This window comes from Ovis aries, chromosome 20 (assembly GCF_016772045.2).
Source record: "Ovis aries strain OAR_USU_Benz2616 breed Rambouillet chromosome 20, ARS-UI_Ramb_v3.0, whole genome shotgun sequence".
In the NCBI taxonomy this organism is placed as follows: Eukaryota; Metazoa; Chordata; class Mammalia; order Artiodactyla; family Bovidae; genus Ovis; species Ovis aries.
In genome coordinates, this window is record NC_056073.1 from 49978858 (window position 1) to 50002845 (window position 23988).

Consider the following 23988-nt stretch of genomic DNA (forward strand, 5'->3'; position numbering starts at 1 on the left):
CCCTATTGTAGTGGGATGTGTTCAAAGTGTAAGGTGGGCAAAAAAGGTGGGCTTCCCACGCTTGAACCCTCCATCTGGGAATGTGCTCGAGATGCCAAGACCGAAAAGGGCAGCAGAGTGGGGCGTGTGATGGCAAAGACAAACACAGCTTTGTCGTCCCGAGGCTGCTGCCACCATGACGCGACAAGACGGTGAAGGTGATATTTCATCCACTGTTGCGGTGCGTCCTCTCCTTACCTGACCTCTGAAATGGAGCCATCGGCTTTGAAAAGCCCGGTGTCTAAAATTAATATTCTTCCCCATCTGACTAAGAAGGCAACAGCTGAGCAACATGAGCTCAAGGACCATCTGAGTTTAAACAGGGGCTCAAAGTGGCATTCGAGAGAGAGGCTACTTCCTCCCGGAGTGGACACTTGTCTCTTCAGAAGACTTACTCTGACCGCAAGGCAAGACCTTTGCCGGGGGCTGAGCAGTCGTTCTGAACTCTGCGAACTCTCCTTTATCTACTGGAACTTGTGCTCGACGCTTGGAGTGGTCTGGACCCCAGCATGTCCTCTTATAAATGGTAATAACTCTATTTTCTTTCTTTCTTTCTATGTTGTCCTACATAGCAAGTTTTATCAAACTCCAGGCACAGCTTAACGTTTAATAGTTCTCTGCAAAATTTTTATATCTTGGACCCAAGCTTTTGCTTCAGTGTGTTAATGTTTATGTGGCTTCCTGAGCCAACTTGAGCACCTTCTACAATGATGTATTAGATTTTCGTTATAGTTTGTCTTAGATGTAGCTGTGAAATCCTTATTATAATAACAGATTTTTTTCAGGGCAGCTTGTAAGAACACTAATGATGGTCTGTAGTATATCTCGCAGAGCTCTGGTTGATCCTGTTCACATTTTAGTGTGAATAAGTTTATGGTCTTTCTACGGTTCAGTAGAATTATGTAGAGCATTGGCTTTTAAATAATTTAGAATTTCAAGGTATCATTTTATTATACTAGGGGAGTTGAGAAAATGAAAGATGAAGTTTTGTGGGGATAATTACAGATGATTTCAAATTGAGAAAAAGCAGGAAGAAGCAGTTTACAGAAAACCTCCAACAGGGGCCTCCGGAGGGAACCAGTCACAAGCTCGCATCAGCCTCCCCGAAATGGTCAGGCGATGCGTGGATACAGACATCCACGCATGCGTGGGGCTTTAGTATCAGAGCAGTAATGAGCCTATTACTTCGTTTGTAGGGAAAGTGTATCTAGGGTGTGAAATCTTCTGTGCTCAGCTGCTAATGACGCAGAGAAAGGTGTCTGGGAATCTCATCTATGTGATAGGACTGTTAGGAAGCCAAATTCTTTTTAAAATAAACATTTTAAGACGTAGGCAGTGAAAGGCTCTGAAAATGGCACGTTTGGTGAGAACAATACCCCGAGGGGGCAGAATTCCCCGGGGGAGCCCAGGGGGCCCCTTCCTCACACAGCATGCCCTTCCCATGTCCTTGCCCGGGGCCGGAGGGGCAAGGCCAGCAAGCCGGTTAAACCCGAAGAGTCTGTCTCCTTAAACTGGCCGCTTAGCCTAGGTCTTCTTTGAGGCAATGAGGGGACAATCAGTCCCCCCATGACGCTCAGGGTTGCTTCTCACTATTTGCTTTTGTAGGAAAAAGAAGGGAGAGAAAGCTTTTTCCTTTCAAAGTTCCAACATGTGAGACTCAAGGTTAATATTTGCATTTCTCATCCTCATTTGGGGCCCTTTCTCTAGTTAAAATAGAAGCAACCTCAAACTTCCCACTGTACATTTTCCCAAAGAGTCAAACGTGTGTCTCGGTGATGGGAGCTGTTTCTCCCTCTTGCAGTGGAGAGAAGAGTCACGCTGACTGTGTCCTCATTTACAAATCAGAGACCGAGGGGGACAGAGACCACACTCCAGACACGGACTTCCTCGGATTCCCCACCAAGATGCTAACAGTGAAGAGGCTGGGAGGAAGCAACGCGTGTTACCGCAGTGACCAGCTGGAGAAGATGGCCTTTTTCCAGTGCATGGAGGAGGTGGAGAAGTGCTTTCTGGAAGAAAGTTCCGGTGAACAAGATTCGAGATCTGGAAAGAACCAGGTGAGCAACGCCTGTGCCCATCTGTCAGGCGGTGTTCAGATTCTGTGTTGTCATCGCCGGTGTAGAGTTAAGGACGCTCTAGGAGCCGGCAAACCCGCGCTTCGCTACCGGGAGGTTTCCTCCAGGTGGGCGCGGTCGCCACTGGGCAGCCTTTGAATGAGCAGCTCTCCCAGTGGGCGCCACCACGGTCTGGCGTGCGGCTTAGAGGTCATGGGGGTCGGGTGGAAGCGCGGTTTCTTAGGAGCAGTGGTTTGGGCATGCAATCTGGGGAAGCGCGGGGGCCACAGCTGCTCTGCACACGTTTCCCTCAGGACCCCGAGGTCCCCACGGAGTAGGGGTCAGGGCTGTCGACAGTGGCCGCTGGGGTCGGGGACAGGCTCTTGGCGGCGGCAGGCCCCATCCTGGCAGCCGGCTCTTCGGGAGGTCCCTCGCCAAGCGTGGGGGCTGCCGCTCTGAGCAGTGGACGCGCCTGCATGCCAAGCACCCAGCACCGGCTCCGTCATGGTGAGGGGTGTCCACGGGTGTGGACTGGCGGGCTCTGTCCCCTGCTCGGCCCCCTGGGTCCCCTCCCCCTCCCTCCCGCCCAGAGAGGCCTCACCTGTGATTGATGGAACTTGTTTGTCGCCCTGCCCCGGACGCCCTCCTCAAGGTCAGGACCTCGTGCCACCCACCTCGCCTGCTCTCCTGCTCAGGGTACCGAACAGGCACCGAGAATGTTTGCAGAGCAAACAGGTCTGTTTAAGTGCGCCCCGCGTTCCCCTGGAGGGCCAGGGATCATTATTTCTAATAACCAGAGCGAGCTTGGGAAACATTCCTCTTTGTCCTTCCCCGGGGGGCTCAGACAGTAAAGCGTCTGCCTGCAATGTGGGAGACCCGGGTTCCATCCCTGGGTCAGGAAGATCCCCTGGGGGAGGGCTTGGCGACCCACTCCAGGGTTCTCGCCTGGAGAATCCCATGGACAGAGGAGCCTGGGAGGCTGCAGGCACGGAGCGGCTTTACTTTCACTCTCCTCTTTGTCCAGCTTCTGTTCCGAAAATCCCTGTCCCGGTAGGAAGGGCATTTCTAACGGTGCAACAGACAGTGGAACACAGCTATTAGGTATGAAGCGGGGAGGAGTCTCTTCACTGTGAGTACAGAGAGATAGACCTTGCTGGATAGGGGTAATGAGTCAGGCTGAAGCGTGGTGTTTGGAGACCGACCTCCCCTGTGAGCTAACATCTTGTCCTGCACACACCAAGAAGACACTTCCTCAGCAAAACTGAAGTCAGAGCCGAGGACTTCCTCGTTGGGGCTGCTGCAGTGCAAACGAATAATCAGAAGAGTTTCCTTTTCTGTTCATTAATTTCTGTGGAACAGGGGAGATGAAGTATTCTTATAGGCTAACTTTGAAATAACCAATGATTTGTAATAGTTTCTATGAGTTTGATTAGGTTTCCAGGACGATTTTTCGCCAAGTTCTGTGATACAAGTTTTGCAAGTAGGCAAGATGGTGCTAGGTGGAAACACGAAGATTTTCAGGAAGAACTGTTTCGGTGATGATCTGCTCCAGAAAAATTAAGTGACTGTGAAGTGAAACACTTTAGGATACCTCCGAGGGAACGCCTGAGGATGCTGGCCCTGTGGTCCTAAGAGAAGGTCCTGTGCGATGGGTCTGATGTCCGGTGGCGCCTGCGCCCGGTGCTCACGGCCGCGCGGAAGGTGGGGAGGAATGGCCGCGTGTCCCATTCAGTTTCTTGCCGAGTGGCTCAGGGCCCAGAGGTGTCGGCAGTAAATTTCCCCATCTCTCTCTCTCGCCCGGCGGGGGACGGACGGGCTGGGCCGGGAGGCACAGAGCCCTTCTCCTGTCCATGTCTGCCAAGGCCACAGTCCCCGAGCCCTTGCTGGCCCGGTGAGCGGGCGCCCAGGCGGCCAGCAGGCCTTGGCAGGGGTGGGCGGAGAGGGCCTTCCAGCGGCTCGGATGTCGTCAGGAATGCAGACTTGCTAGGCTGACAGGTCTCCACCTCCTGCTGGGGCCACAGGAAATCTTCACAATCCCGGGCCTTTCTCTCCAGGGACCATGAAAACATGCCTGCCATGACTCTCTCCACCTCTCCTCCGTCTCTTCATCCCTTCTCTCTTTAAGAAGATTAGCACAGCTAAGCATAGAAGGAACCCTCACTGCGCTGCCCTGAGGGGAACTTACTCTGCATTGCAGGCGATCTGGTGGCAGGCAAACTGCGCGGAAGGCCTGAAGCACACGTTCTTTCTAGAAGACTCTTTTCTCTCCTAACAAGAGCAAATTGTCTGTGCATTCCACAACTTCCATCTATCGAGGCAGTTCAGTGTGGCTCAGATTCTTCCTTTCCTGCTCTTACCCAGGTTTCTCTTCTGCTTCTGACCGTACTTTTTGCCTCTCTTCCTTCGCTTCCTCTGATTTATTTTTTGAATTGATACAACACCACGGATTCCACTTTCCTACTGTGTCTTGTTCCTTGTGTTTTCCAGCTTCCCTTTTGATTCTGGTTTTGAAAGGCTTTTCTTGTGTTCTCTTATCGTCTACGTACTGTTGGAAACCACCTAAGAAGTGTAGACTTTTAGAAGCTTGTGGCAGATACCCTGGGCTTCCCAGGTGGCACGTGTGGCAGAGAACCTGCCTGCTAATGCAGAAGACGTTAGGAGACGTGGGTTCAGGCTCTGGGGCGGGAAGATTCCCTGCAGGAGGGCGCAGCTCTCCTGCAGGCGGGCACAGCTCTGGACTGGGTCCCTGAACGCACTCCAGTATTCTTGCCTGGAGAATTCCATGGACAGAGGAGCCTGGAGGGCTATGATCCATGGGGTCGCAGGGTTAGACATGACTGAAGCGACTTAGCACAGAGCAGATAGACTACAATAAACCAGATGGAAAGCCACACAATATGGTGTTGAAACAGAGTGGAACTTAAATAATGAACGTGGCATATGTGAGCGATGGTTTCATAGCTACTGTGTGTGTCATTAACTCAGAGTGATAACGACTCTCATAACTGTAATTAGCGTTCCTTTTACACAATCAAATCCAGGTTTTCCTCTTGTCAGTTCTCTGTGACCCGTATAAATAACCGCCATGCTGTATTCCCCTCAGATCTGACTTGCTGTTTGACGCACGTGCGCGCACACACACACACACACTGTTGGCCTAATGGGAGACCAAGGAGCTCCTGCTCTCAGCAGCCTGAGGCTGCTCTCCCCTGCGGTTTTCTGCCCCCTCTGCGGCCCCACTGGCTCTGCGCGCCCTGCTCTTTCTGCCCAGGCTTGTCTGTGCTCACCTCCTGTCCTCTGGTCCTCAGCCCCTGCCCCCCCAACAGGCAGGGTCCCGGGGGAGGAAGGGACCATGCGGAGGTGGGGGTCACAGCTCCCGGAATGCTGAACCACCGGGCACAAATGTGCAAAGACCAAACAGAACGAACTGTTCGTGATCAGTCTGTGAGCAGGCGAGGCTGAGCCGGGACCAAGCTCGGGTCTCCCTGTCGCGATGGCAGTCGGTGCGTTTACGTGCAGGCCCTTCCTGCCTCGCGCGGTGAAATTGTACCATCAGCGGTGGTCACCGTGATTATAACTTAGATCTCAAAATAACGTAGCTGCGGGCGCAGGGTTTGTGATGTTTAAAGCCGTGCGTGCCCCTCCCGCCCACCCCGAGTCCCTTGCCCGCGTGGGCAGGAGAAGGCTCCCTGGCGGCGGCCCCGTTTCCCGGGTGCGAATCGTCCTTGAGCGGAGACGAGCGCGCTCTCCATAGCGCCACCTGCCGCCAGCCGGCCTCCCTCCCTGCACCTGTTGCCGTCTGCCGCCCGGCCGTCATATTTTCCCTTTTAAAGAGGCAGATTAGCCGTTGATGGTGCAACTGGAACCGTCACCGCGGGGTCCTGCAGACCCCACCACTCAGCACCGCCTCCTGCCTGGAGCAGAGTTCTGCCTGGAAACGTACTCGCGCAGGGTCAGGGCGGGAAGGCCAGGATGGACGTGTCACTCAGAAGAAAAGGCATCTGGATCGCAGGTAGCCTGTGCCTTCTCTCGTCTCCCGTCCTCTGGCGTGTGCTCCGGTCCGTGATGGCCCGCGGAGGTCACCGACAGGCGCCTGCTCTTGAGGACACCCAGGTAGTAATGTGGCTGCTGTCCTAGCTGACTGTTTCTGGCCGGGGAGCGGGCTCGCCCCAGCAGACGGAATGTGTGTCCTGCCTCGTCCTCCCCTGGGATGGCCACCCTGCGGGGGCTGGGATCAGGAGAGGTAGGCAGCCCTTGTCAACATCTCCAACTCTCCACCAACTTTCGGGGAACCTGGAGGCAGTCATTCCTGACATGTATGAAAGCTGGCGTTCTATTTTTGTCTGTGAGAGCTAAAAATAATGTCAGCATCTCCTCTTCTCCTTCTTATGTAACCGAGGGAGGTAAAATGGCACCAAGGCACAGCGTCCTTTCCCCTCCTTAAGAAGTGTCTGCAGAAGAGTGGCCACCTCTTCTGAGCAAGCTCGCGAGCACAGATGGCCTCCGTGCCTTTCCTTGGAACCTCTGCCCCTCCCTGCCTTTCCTGGGATGCCACAGCTGCTCTCAGAATGGGCTTCAGTCAGGAAAACAGGAGAATTTTGAAGGAAGAGAAAGAATTCAGATTCTAAAGACTTTAGCGCTTCCCGAGAGAGTATTGTATCTGGGAAATCAGTTCTTTCCACTTATTTCTTTCATCAATTAGCATAGAATGAGTTACCTTTAGGCCGATGGAGGCAGTTTAGCAAATACTCCAGGAGGTGTTCTGCGTTGCTTTTCCTACAGGAAGTGGTTGTCAGCAGAGCTGCTTATCACCATGTCCCCCGCTGCAGGGACGTCTGGCTTTTTTCTGCATAGTCAAGCCCCTTCCTTGAATTCTACTGTCCCAGATGCACTCTGTACTTGTGGGTATTGCAGGTGGTTCTGTGCTTTGTGCATGAAAACAGTAAGATTTTCTTCACCTCTCCCAGAGAATTAATTTTTGCCTCTTTGGATTTGGCCCCCATTGAAAATGTATGAATTTGTGGTTAAAAATCTCTCCCGGGCAGTTGGCTGACATGTGTCTATGCCTGCATGTAGATTTCTGTCTTTTTCAACAAGAAGCCGCCAGCTCCGCATCCGTGGTGCTCGGAGAACCCAGAACCCGAGGCGCCAGATCCCCACGGTGGCCCCGCGCCTCTCCGAGGAGCCGACACGGGGAGCGCCCCTCTCACTGCTGCCCAAGCCCGAATCTTTTTGGCTGTTGCACACACGCCTCCGGGGGAGTTGGCTGATATGCGCCTATGCCTGCAATAGATTTCTGTCTATGGGGGACCCGTGGTAAAGAATAGGCCCCTCCCCTGGCTCTGAGAGGTGGCCCCCAGGTGTGTCCCGAAGGAGGGGCCGGCAGGGAGCTGAGCTCATCAGGAGTGCTCTGGGGTGTATCTTTTATAAAACATTGCTATAACTTTCTAAAGAAAGTAAAGAAAATGTTTCTTAAGTCAGATTTTACAATATACCCTCTTCTCTTTTCCATTGTGAATGGTTATTTGGAAATGTGGGCGACCTCTTGTCTGAAAAGTGTCTGCAAGAGCAGTCTTAGGAACTCCCTTCTCAGGGTGTCAGAGAATACTATCTGGGCGTCGGTCTTCACTGAAGACAGAAAGCAATGGAAAGGTCTCCCAGCACTCGGGGAGCAGAGCTCTGCTCGCGTGGGGTTCTGAGAGCCCCAGTTTATGTCTGCGTCATTTTAGCTTCTCAGAATAATTAAAGCTGCGATAGTTTTATGTCATTTGGTGTGATAGGAAAAAAAATGTCCTGTTTTCTCTCTCTAAAAGTTAAATCAGAGTAGTAAAATACACAAACACTGCAAATCAAGCCTGTGTTCCTAAGTTAGAAAATGATCAGCATATTGATAATGAATTCCTAGATACAATTGACCAAACTGTGTCCTGATCCACTTACCTAAGACATGACGACTGTAAAGAGCACCTTTGTCTGTCAGGGTTTCCCAGACCAATTTTTCTCACACCCCCTTCCTGATTTTTGCTGCACCTACACATTGCTTTTACTTCTATTAGTTAATATATCTTCACATATCAAGTCATTAAAAGTGTTTAGCAAAGTAAGAATAGAGTGGAATCATGGTTTCGACGTGTTTATTCTAGATGTTAAAATACACAATGACACACATAAATACATTTTAAAAATGGTTTCTTGGTTTACAACCCCCAAATCACCCCAAGCTTCTAGTAAAGAGGTGACTTCATGTCACCATTGGACATTGGCCTCAGGGGGCTGTGTCCTAGTCTTCCGCCTGGGCCATTGGGTGCTTCGGGCTTTATTTTGAAATTTCTGCTCAAAACACAGCAATGATAACAAAGACAGGGGGTGATAAGCAGACAGTGGTGGAGAGCAAAGAGGCCCAAAGTCTCCCCCTGAACGCAGATGCACAGGAAACTTTGACAGGTCAGGCTCACCTGGCGCCCCTCACTGGTTCTCCCCGCTGTCACTGAGGTCCCAGCAGAGAGTGGGGCCGAGGTGGGCACGTGTGTGCAGGTGCTGGGGTTGCCCTAGACGTGCACTCAGGGAGGGGGAGCGGGGACCCCGACGGCTGCATCGCCGGGCAGGAGGCCTCAGAGGGTGAGGCGGGGGGCGTGATCCTCTGCCCCCTGCCACCCCAGGGCCTGCTGCAGGGTGGTAGACCCCCGGCATCTTCAGCTGTGTGTAACTGCACGCTCAGTCACAGCTTTGGTCAGGGAGAAGCACGGGCTGGTTAGTCCCCTGATGGTGCAGAAGCGACAGACCCAGCCCAGGCCTGCCCTGCGAGCGTGGCTCTGGATTCGTCCACCCGGGGTCCCAGGGAGCGCAGGTTACTGTGGCATTTCCGTGATGGTTGGGGGCTCAGGGGGCTGGGAAGCACAGACCTTGGAGGTCAGCTGCTCCAGGTCTTTCTCTGAGGGCAGCCTTCTTCACAAGTGGCTGGGCAGCCCTTGGCAAGGTCGCTACCAAGTTCCAGCTGGCCGTTCCCATACGGACGCGGCCAGCAGCCGTGAGGCAGGCCCTGGGTCAGCGGGAGAGGTCTCGCAGGCCCCTCGCAGGGTGGCTGACCTGTCCCGGACCCTGGCCTCTGGCTTTGGTGCCACCTCGTCCTGACTCCCCTGTTCTTTAGGCTCCTGCACTGGGAACGACGCCCCAGGCCTTGAGCTGGGAGCTGGGAGCCTGAGCAACAAGGCTGGGGTCGTGATGAGCAGGCCGACGCTCCATTCTGTGACCAGGTGTGAGGAAGTTTTAGAAAGAGGCAGAGAGCAGACTGGCCGTGAGGGGTGTGTGAGCCCAGCCTCTGGTTTGTCTAGTAGACCTTCAGCTGGTAGGCTTTGCCTTCCAAACGTGAGCAGTGAGCGCGGACGCCACCCTCCCTGTTTCTGTGCTTTGTGTACCATCTAGGGCTTAGCCAATGAGATGGTCGGTGCACGGTGAGTGCAGAGGAAGAAGCGAGCCGGGCACTCAGGCAAGAAAAGGAAATGTGTTAGAGGGAAACGAGAGGGTGCCTGGCCCTTAAGGAGAACCCGTGTCCTCCCTTTCTGGCAGGGTCTTCCTTATACCCACCAGTGAAAAGTTCCCAGAAGGGGTGGTCATGTAGTCGGAGGTCTGGAATCTGGTGGTCTCGCAGCTTTAGACGGTAGGCGCCAGTGAGAAAACAGAACGTCATTTGGGCAGTTTGTTCAGTCTCAAGGATCGCTGTGGTTTTTATTCTTTGTTTGCGAGGTCAGCATCATGAGCCATCTCATCAGTGAGCCCCCACGTGGGCTGTATTAGTTGGATGGCATCACCGACTCAATGGACATGAACTTGGGCACACTCCAGGAGGCACTGAGGGGCCAGGGAGCCTGGTGTGCTGCGGTCCATCTGGTCACAAAGAGTCAGACATGACAGAGCTCCCGGACAGAGCAGAACAGAGGGCTTAAAGTTAAGGTGGGGCCAAGGATGGAGATTAGCTGTGAAGACAAGGTTTTAGTTCCTGAATGCATTTTTTTCCTGCATCCCAGAGAAATGGCTCTCCCTTTGGAACAGCGCATATGCTGTATGATGGTGCGGCCCTTCCAGCCGCGCGATTCCAAGCCCAGCTCTGACCTGTTTGGCGTTGGCAGTGCGCAGATGGGCCAGGCAGTTGACTGCGGACACCTGACCAGCAGACAATGGGCCCTGGCAGGGGCCGCTCCGCCCGGGGCCTGGCCCGGGGCGCCTGTCAGTTCCGGGCCACGCCCAGCTTGGGTGTCTTTGAGGCCAGCACTTATACAGTTTGCAGGATGGTTCCCTGATCTGAGAGGGGTTGGAGCTCCCTCAAGCACCAGGGGGGAGCAGCAGGAGGCGTAAGCTCTCAGAGCCTGTGCAGGCCCAGACTCCCAAGTCTCTCAGGCGCCTTGGGTTCTCAGGAGAGGGCTCAGAAGATGCTCAACATGATGACCATCTGGCCCCAACCCTAAGGAGGGGGTGTTCCCAAAGGGCCCAGAGAAAGCAAGGCTGGAGCCGGCCAAGGGCACCCGTGATGAGTCTGTGCCGACCAGCTCCGTCTGTCCTGGGACCAAGCAGTTCTCACAGTGATGTCCCTGGGCCCCCCGGGGGACCCTAAGACTCTTTTGGAAGTCTGCATGGTCAGAACAGTTTTCTCTTCTGCTGTAAATTTTTGCCTCTTCCGTTGCTTCGACACTTGCGCCAATGCCATCAAGGCAGTGATGAGTAAGACTGCTGGCACCTCCGCACGAAATCAGGCCACGGCACCAGCGTGTCCTAGCAACCGTGGCATGTTTCCCCGCCAGACACCCAGACACAACAGAAAGCTTTAGTTTCTGTTTTCCAAAGAGCCAGGCTCCTTAAGAATGTACTTGGTGAAGCGGGAATCAAAATGCATCTGATTACCTGGGCAGAGCTGAAGTATTCACTTAAATAATCACTCTGTGCCTGAACTCTATGCTAATCTGCTCAGTGAAGAATCTCTGAGCACCCGCTGAGTGAAGCGGAGGCAGAGTTTGGTGAAACGGGGTCGTTTATTTAAAGGGCTCACAGAGCCTGCAGCTCCGCACGCTTACACAGAAGGGCTCATGATGGGGTCTTCCTGTAGAACCTTCGAGGGCTTCTAGTTGTTTCAAAATTTAAGAATGGATGATGGCACGAGTAAGGTCTTGTCTCTTCCCCACCTTCTAGGATGAGCATGATGAGTTGACAGGATAATAGAAGCAAGTTTCTACGTTCGTAAGGCTAGGTTTGTATTTTACCCTTGGCTGCCTGATGTGCAAAGCCTACTCACTGGAAAAGACCCTGATGCTGGGAGAGACTGAGGGCAGGATGAGAGGGGGGCAACCCAGGATGAGATGGTTGGATGGCATCACTGCCTCAGGGGACCTTGTGGGCACCACTGCGATCAGCTTGAAGGGCGACAGTTGTCATCAGCAGCATTTGTGCCGTGTGTCCTGTGTTCCAGGCACCATGCTCAGCTCTTCGTCCCAGTTAATCTGTACAGTGGTCCTGTGAAGCTGTGTGATTGCTCTGTTTTGTAGATGAGTAACCCGAGGGTTAGTGAGGCCAGTCACCCAAAGCTATGCAGCTGTGTGCCACGATACTCCATCTGGATGGGTTAGATAGCCCCGCACGTGAGACAGGCAGCGGCCCCACACGTGAGACGTGACACAGGCGGCCCCACCCGAGAGACAGGCGGCGGCCCTGTGCGAGAAACAGGCAGCAGCCCCGCACGCGGGACAGGCGGCGGCCCCGCACGTGAGACGTGACACAGGCGGCCCCGCATGCGAGAACAGGCGGCGGCCCTGCGTGCGAAACAGGCAGCGGCCCCGCACGTGAGACGTGAGACAGGCGGCGGCCCCGCACGCGAGAACAGGCGGCGGCCCTGCGTGCGAAACAGGCGGCGGCCCCGCACGTGAGACGTGAGACAGGCGGCGGCCCCGCGCGCGAGACGTGAGACAGGCGGCGGCCCCGCACGTGAGACGTGGGACAGGCGGCGGCCCCGCACGCGAGACGTGAGACAGGCGGCGGCCCTGCGTGCGAAACAGGCGGCGGCCCCGCACGTGAGACGTGGGACAGGCGGCGGCCCCGCGCGCGAGACGTGGGACAGGCGGCGGCCCCGCACGCGAGACGTGAGACAGGCGGCGGCCCCGCACGTGAGACGTGGGACAGGCGGCGGCCCCGCGCGCGGGACAGGCGGCGGGGCTTATTTGGAGGCCATTTGTTGTTGCTGTTGAGTCGCTAAGTCGTGTCCAGCCATTTCACTGGAATTTAACTTGCAGACCATTTAACTGGAGTTTAGTTTCCAGAAATCAAACATTAAGTATTCGAAAACCACCTCTGATGAATTTTCTAAGGACAGCTTCTATTTTCTCCACGTTATCTGATGAGCGTCTCGCCTTTGCTGTGCTGGTCAGTTGCTCTACTCCCTGATGCAAATACAGCCAGAAGGGCAGACGGATTAAAAGAAAGGGCCCGTGTCTCTTTCTCAGCAAATTGAGGCTCTTTTCTGGGACTGATGTAACAGTGACCTCCTGTGGGAAGAAGCTGCAAAAGTTACTGCAGTCCTGCCGTGAGGTCAGAGCACTTTTGGCTTCTCCTTCCAACGGGGTTTTAAAACTTGTTTACATAATTCATTAGTTGAAGTGTCGCTGATTCGCAGCACCACATCGGCTTCAGGTGCGCAACATAGGGATCCAGCATCTTCGTGTTTCCGTTTAAAGTCGTCACAGGGTCGTGGCTCTGTCCCCCTCTGCCGTACGATACGCCCTACTGCTGGTCGGTTTTATACCCCGTGGTTTGCCTCTGTTAACCCCGCCGCCCGCCCTTCTCGCTCCCCTTTCACAGCCACTAGTTTGCTCTCTACGTCTAGGAGTCTTTCCGTTTTGCTTGCACATTCGTCCATATGATTTTTTAGGTCCTACGTGTAAGTGATATCCCACAGCACGTCGCTAAGCATGGTGCTGTCTAGGTTTGTTCTTTTAATGATATTTACATGTCGTTTTACATGACATTATTTCATTCTTTTTTTTAAGGCTGAGTAATAGTCCACTGTATAAACACACACACACGACATCTTTACCCGCTTGTCTGTTGATGGGCTCTTCCCTTACCTCCATATCCTGGCTGTTAGAGGCTGTGCTGCAGTGAAGGCTGGACTGCGTGTCTTTCTGGGTTTGTGTTTCCGTTTTCTTTGGATATATATCCAGGAGTGGGAGTGCAAGGTTGTCCGGTGCTATATTTTTAGTTTTCTGAGAAACCTCCACGCTCTTTCCCACAGAGGCTGCACCTTCCAGTTGCTGAAACCAGCGTCTTGAGGCTGCCGTCCGCCGGTTCTCAGCCGCTGATTCCTGGGCAGAGGAGAAGCCAGGAGACAAAACATTGGAACTAATGATTTTCTCAAACGTGTAATAAGGCTGTAAAATTATAAGCTAAATGCCGTGTGTCAGCGTACCTAAGATACTTAACTTCTTTGTTGTATAATACATAGCAGTTTTTATAGTCTGTAGTTTATTAACTGTAGTCATAAGTCCGGACTCTTGAATGGATTTGACTTCCCACTGTCTTTAGATGGTGGGCGATAGACAGGGAAGGTGGATAATCCAGGGACCAGCTTGTTCAGCTTTTATCGTGGTGTTCGGTATTTCTGCAGGTGTTTTTACACACATTGTACTTAGTGAGAAAATACGAGGTGAGCCGTGGTTGCTGTGCGCACAGATTAGTGTGAGACCGCAAGCGTGGATTTCACGTCCCCTGCGCTGCCTCTGTGACACTGAGTGTATTACCCAGCCTCTCACCGGCTTCCTCATCTGGGGTCAAGAGTCCCGACCCCACAGGCTTGCTGTTGTCTAAAGCAGGCTACGCAGAGCTTGCTGTGGAGAGAGGCTCAAAGACCACAGGTGGGTGTGCGTGGCGCTGGCCTCCCCGCCGTGGTCTGACTGCTCTCCTGCCGAGACCCCCACCGGCCACCTTCCCGAGGGACTCTCCTCTCCTCTCTTGCCGCCCGGAATCTCCTTCCCAGTTTCCTGGGGACTGGGTTGGAGGCCTTTCACTGCATGTTGCCTCACCCTCTCTCTTCTCCTGGGCCCTTGGGGGTCCATCTGTGCTCAGGGCCAGATTCACACCCCACCGCGGTTGGTTCTAATCCACCCTCCCGCATCGCCCTTCCGGGGCGCCGTGCGTGCCCTGTGCCGCGTGTGCGGGCAGCTCTGATGCCCTTTCTGGTAACTACCTTGGGTGTGGCCTCTGCCCCTGAGACGCTGGGGCTTCCCCGTGGGGAGCCTGCTCTATCTCGTCGTATCTTTCACGGCACTTGTGTCGCGCGGGTCCAGTCTGTTTGTGTTCTAGTTATTCCTAACACGGTTTAGGGACTGTTTCATGCTTTAAACCTTAGAAGTTAGGATAATTATTAGCACACTTATTTCAACTATTCAGACAAAGTCATGGGCAGGGCCAACCTCCAAAGGGCAGGATGTCGGGAATAATATTGGTGGGAAAATTTCCCCGAGTCCCACGAGGGTGCTCGAGTGTGTTTTACTCATCTTGATGTGGGCAGGGTTGGCCTTGGGAGTCAGCGTGATCTGACGCACACAAGCGTGCTTCACTGACACACAGATCAGAGCGTCGCCCTGCTTACCTGCTGCCTCCTTCTCTCAAGTCGACGTTTGTCTACCAGCCTGCATTCTGGAACGGCTCTCACAAAATCCAGGGAGCATTGCTTACCGTCATGGCCAGGAGGCATTGTATAGACTCCAAATCCTCTTTTGAGATTAATTTTTCCAAGAAAGAATAAGTTTATTTGAACATGGTTTTTATTTATTTCTCTAAGGTATTCTGATCTTTGACAGTCATTGTTTTCTGTGTGATGAAGACGGTCATTCACCACAAACCAGAATCTTGTTACTGAAAGGGCGGTCCATGGCTTGCCAGCGTCGCCTGCAGCTGATTAGAGGTGCAGACGGTCAGGTCAAGAATCTGCTGTTTAACAAGGTCCATTGGTGACTCCTGTGCGCATCGAAGGGTAAAAAGCAGTAGAATATTCGGTACCTCCTGCAGTTGAAGGATGAAGGGTTCATTCATGTTTACTGTGAAAAAGCTCCTGACAGGAAAACAGTTGTTACCACGGTTGTGAATACGCGCTTGCATATTACAGGCGTGTGAAACCATTAGTCGCTCAGTCATGTCCGTCTCTCTGCGACCCCATGGACTGCAGCCCGCCAGGCTCTGCTGTCCGTGGAATTCTCTGGGCAAGAATACTGGAATGGGTTGCCATTCCCTTCTCCAGGGGATCTTCCTGACCCAGGGATCGAACCTGGGTCTTCCTCACTACAGGCAGATTCTTTACCATCTGAGCCGCTAGGGATGGCCTTCATTATATACATACGCACACACACATCCAGAATGCTTGTGTGCAGTGTGTACATGTATGTATGCATGTGGGTGTGTGTGTTTCGTGTGTACATCTTTGCAGGGGTTTGTCAGGCAATTTCTTGGGAACCAGACAATATCCTTTCTTGAACATTTTAAGAACATATTTTCCTTGATAAAATAAATAGGTCTAAAATAAATAGTCCTTTCCATGAGATTTCTCAGGCTGACAAAATACAAAACTTGTACTAGGGCCAGTTAGATGAGCTGGGGGGAGGGACATGTGAGGTGCTGGGTGTGGCCTGCCTCCCCCGTGAGGTCCCTGGTCCTCTCCAGATGGACCCTAAGTTCCTGGCCCCTTTGAAAGGCGGGGCCCCTGAAGAGCCGCTGTGTCATGGAAATTCCTTGGTCAGCCCTTGTCCACAAGGCAGCAGGCAGTCTAACTGAGTAAAGGGGTCATCTGTGAGGCCCTTCTAGTGTGTAGGCACAGCATCTTGTTGGGGGCGGCTGGATCCAGGGCATCTACTCAGGGTGGCCCTGCTCCCGAAGCTCCTAGGGTTGGGGGGAAGGTCCCTGTGTCTCGAGCTCCTGAGTCCACCTGGGTCCTGCCCATCACATTGGACAAGTGACCTTGACTCTGAGCACGTGCGTGGCTCTCTGATATTTGCTCATCCAGGGCATGCGTGCTAAGGTGCTTAAGTCATGTTCGACTCTTTGTGACCCCATGGACTATAGCCCGCCAGACTGCTCTGTCCAAGCGATTCTCCAGGCAAGAAGCTTGGAGCACGTTGCTGCTTCCTCCTCCAGGGGATCTTCCTGACTCAGGGATTGAACCTGCTTCTCCTGCGTCTCGTGCACTGGCAGGTGGGTTCTTTATCACCAGCACCACCTGGGACGTCCCAGGGCGGCATTTCCCAAACTCCTGCAGGTGAGAATCGCCTAGTACTTGGTGGATATTCCAACCTCAGGCCCCTGAAACAGCAGCACCAGACTCCCCATGAGGGAACTTGTGCCTCTAACGCTCTCTGGGGCTTCTCAGGGACCCCACGTGCCCTATGGACCCCACCTGATTCCTGTGCAGCTGACTCTCCTTCCCTCTCGGGGCTTGCTGGCACCAGAAGACACCCACTGCCAACTGAAAAGATGATACTGTGTCTCTGCTGGGGGTTGGTTAGGCCGTAAAACATATTTGGTCCTTGAAATATTTGCTGTTTGTGTGATGTGTACTCAGCATGCATCTCTTCTAATCAAGTTAGTCTTGTGACCCCTGACGTCTCCTTATCTGTGGATTAAGGCTGAGCACACAGCACGCATGTCAGGAGCCTCTTGGTTCTGAGACATAGGTGAATGCTGGCTGATGTCATCGAGTTTCTTGCCCTCTGAGCGCTCGTTTGGTCTCTGGGGTAGCGGCTTCGTGGGGAGTAGGGAACGCTAGTTTTGGGGATGTATTTCCACTGCTGCCATAACTCACTTATCTTTGTGTAAGTTAGTTGCTGCAGTAAACATTTTGTGCTGTTAGTTGGGTAGCAAAAGAGGGTTCATGCTGATAAAATCAACAGATTAAGAATCTTAGCAGAAGGAAGATGTCACACAAGGTTTAAGGAAGAACCGGCGGTCAGGTCGCCCTGTGTCCGAGCAGGCGGGCGGGCCTGTCTCTGCGGAGAATAACAGTGAAGCAGGTCTTCCGTGAGTCGACTTGAGAGACTGAATGAAACCCAGCCTGAGTGCTCTGTGCCCTACACATGTCCACAAATAGCTGGAGAGGGCACCCGTGGACAGCGGGTCAGGGGAGGTGGCAGCGGAGGAATGTTTGGGAGGAACATCCAAGCCCAGGTGGAGAGAAGGCCTGGCTTCTGCAGCGTGAGGCCTCTGGGAGCCGACGAAGGCCGGGGCAGTCCCTGTGGCCATTCCTGCAAACCCTCCCCATTTCCAGTGTTGGGGCCTGAGTGACAGCCTCTGCTTCCCTCCCAGAGTGCCTGTCCCGCACCAACCTGGACATCAGTGGCCTCTGGGCTTCCCTCAGCATGGCCTCGACTGAAGCGACTTACCAGCAGCAGCAGCAGCAGCACGGCCTGCACAGAGCAGCAGAACCTGGGGGCGGGGCGGGGGTGCCCTCTGGAGCTGGCAGTGAACTCCGTCAAGGCCAGGACCCAGCTCAGACAGACGCTCTGGACGGGCTGGCCCCGCAGTCTGTGACCGGAGGCGCAGAGACTCACAGGCTCTGCTCAGGCCGAGTGGAAGCCTTTGCTAAATGGAAGCCCATTCCCACTGGGCTCCAGCGAGGAGGACAGAGAAGTGCAGTTTGCAGAGCCCAGCGTGCTAGCTGTCGGCCACCCCGGCGCCCGCTCTGAGGGTGACCTGGGCGTTAGTGATGCTGCCCACCTGGGGGCTGGCGCACAGGTGCGCCCAGTCTGCGCAGAAAGCGCTCAGCACCGCAGACGCGCGACACTGCGGCTCCATCTAAAAGCTCATCGTTTAGCCGAGGTTGAAATGTCAGGCTATCTGGATCAGGAGGAAAACCGGATGGGCAGTCCCAGCTTGGTTCCTGGGGCTGGAGGTTCTCCGAGCTCGGGCTGAGTGTCTGGGCCAGGCCTGCAGGCGGGCCCCTTCAGGGCTTTCTCGGGTCTCACTTAGGTGAGCAGAGTGGGGTCGGCCCGGGTGCAGGCGGGTGTCCGCTGACCCCTCGCTGCAGGGCGAGGGGCAGGCTCCGGCCAGCCATTGCGACGGCCACTCTGTCTTTGCTGCCGCCGCTTCCTCTTCTTGGCCAGTCCCCGTAATGCTCACTTCAGAGCCGAGTCTCCAGGTCCGTTTGGAATAGAAGAGACTCCGGGTCTGTGAAGCTGGACTCACAGAATCCGGCTTTTGCCCAGCTCCTCTCTGAGCACGCAGCGGGGGTGTGGGGTGGGCGGGGGGGCGACACATACGCCTGGCTCCCCTCTGCCCTTGGTCTTAGGGAGCAGGCAGGTGAGTAAGGGGCATGGAGGGCTGAGAGCAGAGTGGGTGTAGGGGGTTGCCTGGTCTGGGGGCGCTGGGGAGGTCCCCTGGAGCAATTGGCGTCTCAGCTCTCACCTGACACACTGACATTCAGGAGGCGCTCAATAATTAAGGCTTGGAGTGAAGGGCGAGGGAGGCGGCAGGAGAGGAGAAGACGCCCTTGCTGACTGGCCCGGCCAGGCCGAGAGAGGGGGAGCCTTGGGGCTGCCCGAGCCCGATACCAAGGTGGGGGCACGCTCCCCCAGCTCCGACTTCCTGCTCACAGCCCTGCCTGTATTTAATCACCCCTGAAAGTTATTCTGGTGGTTCCAGGCCTCATTCCTGGGACTTCTTAGAAATGAAATTACACCTGGTGCCACTTCCCTTCCTTCTGAAATTACTGTTGCTATATTTTTAGTATGTTTTAGGGGAGTAAAAAGCATTACTTACCTCTAGTTTTCCACATAACCACTTCTGATGACTACCCCTTTTAAATACTTTTTTTTTTTCAGGCCATCCAGCCTGAATTAACTTTTCTGTGAGAAAAGGTCTTTCGTGGTTTATAAATTTTAATGCAGGATGCTAACTGCCAGGATATTTTTGGATCACAACCAGAGGTTTAACCAGCCTCCCTTAACGATGAAACGAGGCGGGCCTGAGCCGCACCTGGACACAGTGGCCCTTTCATCGTCCACGTTCAAAGTCATGACACCTCCTGGCTTAACCTCAGGACGTCAAGAATTCTCTTTTAAAACCTGTTTCCTGGAAATGGGTCTTTGCTGTGCTAATGGATACTTTTTCACTTCACATTTTTTTTTAAGGTGCATAAATTCTATTTTTTCCCCTGGCAAATAGAGAAACCCCAGGGTATGCGGGTGTGTGGTAAGAGCCTCCTCTGTATTAAACGGGACAGAGCGTCCCTGTCCTGGGTTTTTAAATATTTCATTAGCAACCGGGGGTTCTTACACTGACTCCTTCTTCCCTGTCCTCCCCAGACACTGGGCTGATTATTTTGATTAAAAGTGCTGAGTAAGAGAATGTGGCCTGAGAATTAGCCTCATAAGTAAATGCCCAAGGCTTTAACCACAGAGGACCTGCTCTGGGGCTGTTTGGAGTTCTCTATTCGACGTGCCCTTAAGGGAAGCTGGGTTTTTGAGGCCTGACTTCCTCCTTCGTTTTCTCATCCTTTCTCCTCCTGCGCTGAGTGGTCCTCCTGGGCTCAAGGGTCACTCCAAGCTGGCAAAGTTCCTTGGTGCAAAATTTTCAGAGCTGCTCCCTCTGGGTGGTAGATTTGCAGGGACATCCTTCCATGTGCCTGGTGGCCTGATGTCCTGGCCAGCTGGTGACGCCTGTGGGAGAAGTCCTTTCCTCCGGGGGCTCAGCCCCGGGGGCTCAACCACCGCTGACCCTCAGTCCACCCGTCTCCTCCCCAGGCGGCTTCGCTCAGCCTGTGAACCACACACAGCGGATGTCTTGCTGGAACGGCGAGTTTGCTGTCAGCCAACTATCCGTTCATTCCTGGGGAACCGCTGACAGTTTACTCTAAGACTCCAAATAAAACAATGCGCTTGTGAAGGAGCATGGTGGGTTTCCCGGGAGGACGGTGCCTGAGGAGGCGGATGGTTGCTGGCTGCGTCTCCACCTGGACGGGGCAGGGCTGCTTGGCCCAGGGGTCCTGCTGGGATGACTGGCTCCAGTGACCCTTCTAGGTTATGCCAACGAAAAATCACAGAGACTGTGGCTCCCAGTGTGGGTTTTAGGAGGCTCCTTTGTAGTTTGTCAAAAACTGCTTTCCCAGGGGTTTTGGTGTGTAAACGCTGAGACAAACCTCTGAGCGGGAGCCTCCTAGGAGGAAACAAAATAAGGCCTTCAGCATCTCCTCAGGAGGCTCAGTTACTACAGCACATCTGATGAGCTGACCCCGCCATCTGGAAAGTGTCCCCCGAGGCCCAGGAGGGCGTCTGGCCCAGTGCTGCAGGCAGGGCTCGGGCAGGGCTGCCAGGGAAAGTTCAGGAGCCCCTGCAATCTGAACTCCAGAGAGGAGTGCGTGGACTCTAGCACGCGTATGTCCGTGTAGTATTTGGGGCATATTTATACCCCAGTTCCTCATTGCTTCTCTGACGCTCAAATTCCACAGGACCCCCTGTTTCCTCAGTTACGCGGTAACAGGGCGCAGCCTGTGAACACGGAATGCTTTGTGATCGTGGCCGCGGGCTGACGCTGGAACCCAGAGGCCAGGTGTGGGCCCAGCTGGCGGGCTGGAACCAGGAGGGCGTGGGGACTCCCGTGGCCCACTGCAGGGGCGCTGATGTCCTTACAGTGTCGGGGGTGGTCACAGCCCAGCGGGGGAGAGGGACACGGCCAGGCTGCAGACAGGGAGGCCTGGGGGCGCTGCGGGGGATGGAGAGAGGCTGACGGGGAGGCAGGGCTGGGTGGACGGGTGTGACGGTCAGGAAGCAGCAGGTGTGGCTGTCCTGGGTCTCCACGTCGGTGACGGCCGGATACAGAGGACTTGTGCTCACCATGGTAACCAGGCGGAAGAGAAATGGCCCCACGGCCCTGCTGGGTTCTGAAGCCCCACCTGACCTGGCGGTCAAGTCACAGGAGAAGCAGGGCCCCCGTGGGTGCTGGGTGAGAGGGAGGTGGCGGGAGCCCAGGATGCAGGGGCAGGCTGGTTGAGGCCCCAGGCGCTGATGAGGGCGTGAATCTCCTGCAGCTGCGGTCACCAGGCACTCTTCCTGTTGACCCTCTTCTTCAAATGGTGCCTGACGGGCTGGGCTGTGTTGCAGACAAGTGAGCGGCCGCTCCTGAGTGGCGGGGGCACCGCGCACCCCTGCAGAGAGCAGGGAGGAGTCGCTGACCCCCAAGCTCTACGTCTGAGAACGGCCCTCCCCCCAAAAAGGACAGACAGGCTGCCCGCCCAGGACTGCCGCCCAGGGCCGCCTGTCCCCTGTGGGGACCTTGGTCAAGCTGCGGTGCCCGCTGACCTTTAGAAACAGAGGCCGGCGCTGCTCCCTCCTGCCCAGGGCCTTGGAGTCCTGCGGCACTTTCTGGGCCCCGGTTTGCCTTTGTGGAGGGGAGGCCACGTGACTGCCTGGTGGGTTAAGCAGGGGCCACCGGGCTGTCTTGCGTCCTCAGATGGCCGTCGCTGCCAATGGTGACATAGTGGTGAGACGTGGGCCAGCCCCTCCAGACCAAAGCATCAGATCTCTGCGAGTCCTGCTCAGGCGATTCTTAGGATTCTAGAAGTTTGAAACACGTTTCTTGTGACAGAGTGTCTATCCTCAGGGGTTTCCCAGCCCCTTTCCTGGTGCTTCCCCACCTCCCTTCTCAGCACCCGTTTTTACCCCCAGAACCTTGTGGGGCTCCCCAGGGTCCCACCCTTCCTTGTGACCAGAATCGTGGAGCAAGAGAATCCAAGGGCCTGTGTTTGAGTTCCTGGTGGATCGCTTTCATTTTCAAGGGTCTCTGATTCCGTTAAAGGAGCCAGTTCTTCAAGAGTCGTGAAGATTGACCAGAAAGAGCAAATTCCTGAAGCTCTTGGGGTGCCACCTGTCTGCCCACATCCGTGTTCCCTGGAGCCCCACGGGGACTCGACGGGGACTCGACGGGGACCTCACTTCAGAAAGCAGCGGCCTGTGACGTGGTCACAGCTCAGAGCGTCAGGGGATTTGTCTCTCCTGCTAGGAGGGAAGAAGCCGGCAGTAAGACGTGTACACAGAGGTCTGTTTTAGCCTGAAGGACCGTTCAGTTGCTTACAGTTAATCACGTCGTCAGGTCTGAGACTCCTCAATCCCCCGTGTCTCCCGCCTCGGCTGTTGTCTTCTCTGAGTCCGGCCGCAGGGGACCACGCCAAGGGTGGGGTTTCCTTAGGCGGGCACCTGACACTGGGGTCTGGTTTCAGAAACCACTCACCTATGGTCTCAAGATACTTGAGCCGTTTCCTGGTGAAAGGCAGCGTTGCTGTGTGCCCGACCCCCTTCTTCCCCGCCACCCACTACATCTCTGCTGCTGTAGCGTCTGTCTGTAACCTGAGACTCCTCACGCTTTCTGCGGTCCTGCAGCTACAGGGTCTCTGTGCCATTTTTGGACGTCCACAGCTGTGTATGTCGGAGAGTCTGCGTCCTCGCCTCTTCAGAAACCGGCGCCCTTACCTCTGGGCTGACATGTGCAGCTGGCAATGAGGGAAGCTCTGCTTGCTCCCCGGTGAGACAAGAGGCGAGGAGGCTAACCCTGGTGGACCAGGAGGACCTTCCGAATCCTGGGGTCTGCCTCTCCCGGGGCGGCCTGGCTGGGCCGTGGGCTCGAACCTGGACCCGCGTGTCAGGATACCATAACAGGAGCTAGGGCGAGGTGCACTCGGGGCCACTGCCAGCTGTAAGGCCTTTCGCTTTGTGTTAATATGGAGTCCTGGTGTTTGTTCCCTTGGTACATATGAGGTTAGCAACCAACCATAAACATTTGAAGTATGAATTTCTGTGATATGAATATTTTATTAATGCTTGGCAAAAAAGCGCCCTTTTTCCTTCCCCACAATTTTCGAGAAAGCTATCACTGACTCTTCACATTTTTGTTCCTCAGCTAGGGTAACAAATGGTGTCTTCCTGCTTGAGTTAGGGCTTGAGCCAGCTGCGTCAGAGTCAGAACACCTTTTTCAGAGCCTCACTGGATCCAGACCCTCTGGGGTTCCTGTTGTTCTCCCCTAGAAGACCCCTGTCCAGAGCAAGCCCCCTCTGGACCCTCGGGAGCAGGAGCACCGGGACGCAGGTTTGGTGGTGATGTCTAGGAGGCGACCGAAAAGCGCCTGTGCGTCCAGCCCGCCCGCGCAGGTGCCAGGGAAGGAGCAGAAACACCGTTCCTGGCTGCAGGGCATTGAAGGGGGACGGCCATCTTCAGAATGGCCCACCGGAGAGCCGGGGAGATGGGGATGGAAGCAGACAGAATCGCTTTGTGGAGAAGAGCCCAGAAACAGTGAGGCTCCCGCAAGTGCTAATAGCCTCAGGAAGGGCGTCTGTCTAGCCGGGGCTGCCTGGGGCCAGAAGCACCCACAGCCCGACCACTTCCACCTGAGCTCTGACTGAAGATGCCAAAAGCCGAAACCGTAACTTTACGAGGTGCTCCGGCTGGGCTGGGGTGAAGAGGGAGCATGGAAAATCAGTGAGCACTCGCCGTCTCGGGGTGCCAGCGCGGCCGGGCGGGTCCCGGGAGAGCCTGGGCTGGGGGTGGCCCCCCAGCGCTCCTGAGCAACCTCTGCGTCTCCTGTTCTGCTGAGCGTTCTTGCATCCTTCCGTCTGGGAAGCCGTCTTGGGCACTTCCATGCTCTCTCGTTTCCGTTCTGGAACTCCTAGTATTTGAGTGTCGGATCCCCTGGTCTTGGAATCCCTTACCCTTTCACGTCTGTTTTCCTTCTCTGCTCAGCTTTCGGGGAGTTTTCTTTATTGTGGGGGTTCCTTTAAGTTCTCTCGTCAACTATCGGAATCGATTCCAACAACTCTCTCCTATTCTCTGAGCGCTTCTTTTAAGTAAACCCTGTTCTAGTAACAGAGATTCAGCACGTTTCATG

General features: G+C 54.7%; 1 protein-coding gene across 3 annotated transcripts in view; it reads left to right on the plus strand.

Moving 5' to 3' along the window:
- The first annotated feature begins 382 nt into the window (after window positions 1-382).
- The window catches only part of MYLK4 (myosin light chain kinase family member 4), a 71699-nt gene continuing 48093 nt past the window's right edge, over window positions 383-23988 (plus strand). For 2 of the 3 annotated variants that reach the window (XR_009597687.1, XM_027958720.3), the window contains exons 1-2: window positions 383-565; window positions 1885-2096. Coding sequence is in view for 2 of the 3 variants with exons in the window: in XM_027958720.3 (XP_027814521.3) it covers window positions 1944-2096 (153 nt within the window). In the remaining variant the exon portion in view is untranslated. Of the gene's footprint in view, window positions 566-1884; window positions 2097-5922; window positions 6207-23988 lie in introns of those variants that run through there. The other variant, XM_060403540.1, reaches the window with a different exon arrangement.